Source organism: Aulonocara sp. 'chitande type north' Nkhata Bay, linkage group LG12 (genome assembly GCF_057382095.1).
Source record: "Aulonocara sp. 'chitande type north' Nkhata Bay isolate Kocher_YH1m ecotype deep benthic linkage group LG12, A_spYH_male_GT1.1, whole genome shotgun sequence".
Classification (NCBI taxonomy): domain Eukaryota; kingdom Metazoa; phylum Chordata; class Actinopteri; order Cichliformes; family Cichlidae; genus Aulonocara; species Aulonocara sp. 'chitande type north' Nkhata Bay.
The window spans coordinates 32,788,273-32,794,436 of NC_141355.1; the positions used below are offsets into that span (position 1 = coordinate 32,788,273).

At 39.5% G+C, this 6,164-nt stretch overlaps 1 protein-coding gene across 1 annotated transcript; it reads left to right on the forward strand.

The window, feature by feature from the left end:
• Positions 1–525: 525 nt before the first annotated feature.
• Positions 526–3,583, forward strand: LOC147317838 (uncharacterized). The gene is made up of 2 exons (XM_086257965.1): positions 526–835; positions 1,440–3,583. Exons 1-2 carry the CDS (start codon positions 766–768, stop codon positions 3,581–3,583), a joined length of 2,214 nt encoding a protein of 737 aa, XP_086114091.1. The 5' UTR covers positions 526–765.
• The last annotated feature ends 2,581 nt before the right edge of the window (positions 3,584–6,164 follow it).

Sequence of the window (6,164 nt, forward strand, 5' to 3'; positions counted from 1 at the left end):
TCACCATGCACAGCTTGTGCAAAATACCTTTATTTTAGTCTGATGAGCCTTTAAATTGAGCATCACTACTGGTGATTATACTATCAACACCTCTACTGTATCATCCTGAGGAATAGAGGGAGGACATTCGGAACAAATGACCTGAACACAGTGCTTGAAAACATACACATACATACAGTGTTGGCTTCACACAGTATTAACACAGTCATCCTTTACCGCTCAACCTGCTTACCACATTTGGCTCCACATGATTTCATAGAAGATCCAGCACATGCAACAAATGCAAACCTGTAAGTGGCTTGAAGATTACTTTGTAGGGAGTGATCAAAATTTCTATCGTGTATGTTGTTTTTTGCCCCTTTAATATCTTACATGTGTTTGCAATTTGTACTTGTATTATAAAGAATTCTCTTGACACAATTATGTTTTGTTGTCTTTTGCCTATGAAGTGCACTAAATCCGTGGTGTAAAAATGAAAGAAATTTGCTTTTTGAAGCTAAATCGTTGGATTTTACATATCGTTAGCTTCATAGCATAAGTGCCTAAGTCATTTTTTGGTCAAATTGAGATTTTTGCCTAACTTTACTCCCCTACCACTGCTGCATCATCCTGTCCGTCTGCCTATGTCATTGGCCAATCACAACACTCATAAGAGTCAAAAAACATACTTGCCTAAGTCATTCATTTGACTTAGGCAGTTTTACCATTGGACTTAGGCAGTTTTGCTACAATCAATTTGACTTAGGCAGTTTTGATGTATGCAAAATGGCTGATAAGAAGAAGAGGTTGACCGCAAGTGAAGCCCTTGCTCTTCTTTTTGATTCATTTACATCTGGTAAAAGTTCATATTTTTTTAGTTTTTTGGTCACTAAATGTATTTTCATTCAATCAAAGAGGTTATGACCATGTTAAAAGATTACTTTTTTGTTGCAAACAAAGTATGATGGCTAGCTAACATTAGCGTTAGTAGTGTAGCATTAGCATAGTAATGTAGTACAAGCTAGCAGCTAGCTAACAGCAGCATGCTACCAGAGTAAATCTTTGGCAATTTCAAAGGCAATTTGAGCATTTTCAGCAAGTTTGCAAATTATATTATGTTTCAAACATTTGCTTTTTATTAGGAGGAGAGTCTAAGGACGGGGGACGCCCTGGGTTCATTGTTAATTGTTAAATTGGACTTTATATTGACTGTGTTCAAATGACTGATACTGGTTGAACTCTATTGCCAGTAATATTCATGTAGCCCTTTGAGGCGACTGTTGTTGTGATTTTGGGCTATACAAAAATAAATTGATTTGATTTGATATTAATAGTACAAATTGATTTTTTTTTTTTTTTTACATAGCAGACATTTTGACTACACAAGTAGATTTAGATGTCATCTTGATTTACCATTTTAAGATACTCCAACAGCATTTTATTTTCTGTTGTATCATCAGGAAAGGAAGTTGATGTGAACTTAGAGGAGTTGGTGGATATAGATGAGGGAGAAGGAGGAAATTATGTTGATATGGGGCAACAGACTGATAAGCAGCCAGAGGAAGGAGAGGAAGATGAAGGAGAGGAAAAGAAAGGGGAAGGAGAGGAAGATGAAGGAGAAGAAAAGGAAGGGGAAGGAGAGGAAAAGGAAGGAGAAGGAGAGGAAGATGAAGGAGAGGAAAAGAAAGGGGAAGGAGACGAAGATGAAGGAGAAGAAAAGGAAGGGGAAGGAGAGGAAAAGGAAGGAGAAGGAGAGGAAGATGAAGGAGAGGAAAAGGAAGGAGAAGGAGAGGAAGATGAAGGAGAGGAAAAGAAAGGGGAAGGAGACGAAGATGAAGGGGAGGAAGAGGAAGGAGGGGAGGTGGAAGCAGAGGAAGAGGAAGCCAGTCCAACCCCCAGCACTTCTGCTGTTCGTCACAAGCGTCCACTGCCCCATACGTGGAAGAAAAATGTCATCAAAGAAAAGCGTCTGAAGGGAGAGAATTACAAGAATACAATGGGACAGGAGAGACCACCAAAGGCCATGGGCCCACCATGCACATCACAGCACTGCTTCAAGTCAACGAAAAGAAGTTGTGAGCTACTGACTGAAGTTGAGAGAAGAGGAATCTTCAACAATTTCTGGTCCATGCCTTCCTGGGAGACACGCAAGGTGTATATCCAGACTGTTGTTGAAAATGTGCCCATAAAACAGAAGAATGGTGGTGTTGATTCAAGGAGAACAACATCTCTGCTATACCACCTGCAACTCTCAGATAGATGCAAAATACCTGTGTGCAAAAATCTTTTCTGTTCCACACTTGGTATTGCCCTGAGAACCATTGGATCATGGTTAACTGCAGGCATGAAACCCAACACTCATACCCAGCCCAACCCCAAGATCAACAAGACTGGTCCTCATATGCCAATATCAGATGGAGACCAGGCCTTCCTGAAAGAGTGGCTCTCTGGAATACCTACAGTCCCATCCCATTACTGCCGCCAGGTTCCCTCTTATCAGAACAAGAAGTTCCTGGAGCCAGGAACAGTTTTGAGAGAGCTTCACAAGGAATACCAGAATGCTGCCAATGAGAATGGAAAGCGTGCTGTGAGTGAGACATACTTTCGGAAGGTTTTTGGAGAGCAGGATTACTCTGTGTTCATTCCAAAAAAAGACCAATGTGACATCTGTGTAAGCGCCAAGGTAGGAAATACAGATGAGGATGCTCTTGCTACACACTTGAGATTGAAGAGTCAGGCTCAAGCTGAAAAGGCTGCAGACAAAAATGAATCCAGTGACACACTTTCAGTGTGGACAATGGACCTTCAACGCGTTCTTCTTTGCCCCCAGACAAAAGCAAGTACAATGTACTACAAAACTAAATTACAGATGCACAACTTTACCTGCTTCAACATGAACAACAGAGATGGGTACTGTTATGCTTGGGAAGAACATGAAGGCTCCCTCAGCAGTGAGGTTTTTGCACATCTGCAGTCCAACCACTTTGAGTCTGTCCTACAGGCCAACAGAAACATTGAGAAAGTCATTGTCTGGAGTGATGGCTGCGGGTATCAGAACCGGTGTGCTACCATCAGCAACGCCTACCTTTACCTGGCCATGAAGCATGGTGTCAGCATTGAGCAGAAATTTCTAGTTGCAGGCCACACACAGATGGAGTGTGACTCCATGCACAGTCTAATTGAACGGCGCATTGTGCAAGACGTTTACACTCCACGAGATTACGTTGTCATCTTTGAGGCTGCACGCATTAATCCATCCCCATACAGGGTGACTCAACTATACCACAATGACTTCATGAAGTTATCTGGCACCTATGTCACCAATATTCGACCCGGCAAAAAAGTTGGGGACCCCACAGTCCATGACCTCCGGGCTTTGCAGTACTTGACTGATGGACGGATCAGGTACAAGCTGGATTTTGAATCTGACTGGGAAGACCTGCCTCGGCGCATCAGCATACCCGACAACAAGCCATTCAAGTGGATCCCACTCTTTCCTGCTCAGTTGCCCATCACCCTGAGGAAATACAGTGACTTACAGTCAATGAAAAATGTACTACCAAGAGTGGCCCACAAGTACTATGATGATCTTCCTCATCAGTAGTATACATAGCCTACCAAATAGTGTGCGCGCGCGCGCGCGCGCACACACACACACACACACACACACACACACACACACACACACACACACACACACACACACACACACACACACACGCGAAGAGAGAGACAAACACACACAGACAGATACAAACACACATAGACACACGCACACCTCTTTTATGAGCCTACAGGCCTCCTCTGCAAATTAATGGGTGGGTGAGGTGAAGTGAGTAAGTCTCCTTACTCTAGCTGCCATTTTGTGATTAAAATTGAAAAGTTACAGTGTGTTATGGTTACATTATAGTATGTCATGTTCATTTTATAGTTTGAAGAAAAACTGCCTAAGTCATAGGCATAATCTGCCTAAGTCACTTTTATTAGACAAAAGAAATGATGTTGGGTTTTGTTCTTTTTCCATACTTTTCCTCACATATACTTAAATGTTCTGTGAAAATATCAATTAAAAATATGCATGTGATATTTAGAAAATTAGTTTTTTCTTGTTTTCCGAAAACACAAAAAATGACTTGGGCAATTATGCTATCAAGCTAACGATATAAAGAAGCTCATGGTACCTTTGGTCCCTTACCTTCAGGCACAGTGACAATTAAGCCTGTCAGGATATCTCTCTGAATTTTATAATATACCACAGTTTTAAATGTGGTGTCTATGGTGACATTTCAGAATTGGACCAAACTGTTTGAGATGGGTTTACAGTTGTGGTCAGTTACATTCAGTCATTAGGGTGTAAAGGTCATAATTTGGTCTTTTCCTGATTTCTTTGTATATTTCTTTATCTAGAAACAAACAAATCAAAACAAATTTTAATTTATTTTGGAGTTTCTCTAATCCACATATGGTCAAAAGTATAAATAAAGGTTCAAATTTAAACATACAGATGGCGGTGTACCTACACCAGATGCTTATGCTAGCTTTCAACAACTTTCATGCATAATTTTAGTTTGATACTTGAAGAATTTATAGACTTTATTTAAAGTGCTTTGTTTCCTGTCAGGAAACCAGCTTTTAAGCATAGTCCACAATTTTTCAGGGTTGACATTGGCACTTTGGAAAGGCTATGCTAGAAGCTTAACGTTAGGATGTTTTATCCCTTCCAAAATCAGTTTTGGTATGTGTTGTCATTGCTGTCATTGTCCTGTTGGAACACTCATTTCTATCAAACCATTTAGCTGTTGATCTGAAATGAAGCTGAAGAATTTGGAGGTGGTGCTGCTCCTTCATTATTCCATTCACTTTGCAATGTACCAGCAGCACTGGCACCAAAATAGACCCAGAGGAGGATGTTACTACCACCATGCTTGACAGTTACAACATTGTTTTGAAGGTTGAAAGGCTCACCTTTACTCCTCCAAACATACCTCCGGACACTGGACCTAAATTCCTTGGACTTCCCCATTGTTATGTGTATTGGTGAATCCAGTGAGCCCTAACTAACAAATAGTTTTCATGCTGGTAAAGACAAAATACCAATCTATGTTATATGTTTTTATATGTAATTATATGTCTTTATGTTTGCCTTTGCCACAACAGTCATTTAATCTGGATCTCTGCATTCAGTTTTGTATTTAATTTCTAAAAAGCCTTCTTTATTGTGTGTCGATCAGCTAACTAACTTGGGCATTGAAAATGCCAATTTTTTGAGAAACTTTTGGATTTGTTTTTGCAGTCAGTCAATTATCCAAGTAATTTTGAGCTCCTAAAAATGGGGGACTGTGTATAAAGATGGCTGTAATTCCTAAACAGTTCATTTACATTTTTGTTAAACCCCTTGCATTAAAGCTGAAAGTCTGCTTTTTAACCACATAATGATTGCTTGGTTTAAAATTGATATTGGTAGTGTGCTGTGGGGAAACTATAAAACTGTGATATACAAAGACCCAATCATGTGAGTTTTCAGTGTTCATAAGGTAGAAATCTCAAGATAAAGTTAAAGGTCATATTTCATTGATGATAAAAGTCAATTAATTAAATTCATTTAGAGTTAACAGGATAAGGTTCAGGGTGAATCATATCTAGATGTTCTCATATAGTACTGGAAAGCCTTGGGTGTCTCTGCAAAACCAAAGATTCAATTTTCAGTGGAAATATCAATATTAATTACATTCTTGCTTTCGTCTGTGTTTGTGGAAGATATAACGTAGAATCCTTGAAGACCTGTGAAATAATCCAAGAAAAAACATTAATAGTTTTTCAGCCATTAAAATTATTTGCTTTCATGTCCCCTGAATAAGCTTGAAAAAAGACATAAAACAGCATGATACAAGAATAAAGTTACAGTGTAGCCACGGGGAGTACATAATAGACTATCCAATTGCGCAGTGATCAAGCAAAGTCACACATTCTATTCAAATGTATAGGAAATACTGAAGAAATGAACTGAATTGGAAACATTATGAAGAACTAGACATCAATATGGTAACATACATACATAGTATCTCTTTGTCCAGACATAGGCCTTATAAGTCCCATAATCATTTCATCCATCACTTCCAATGGTGCCAATATTCTATGGATGACCCGTTGAAGACATTTGCTCTCCCTAGAGGGGAGTAATGAGC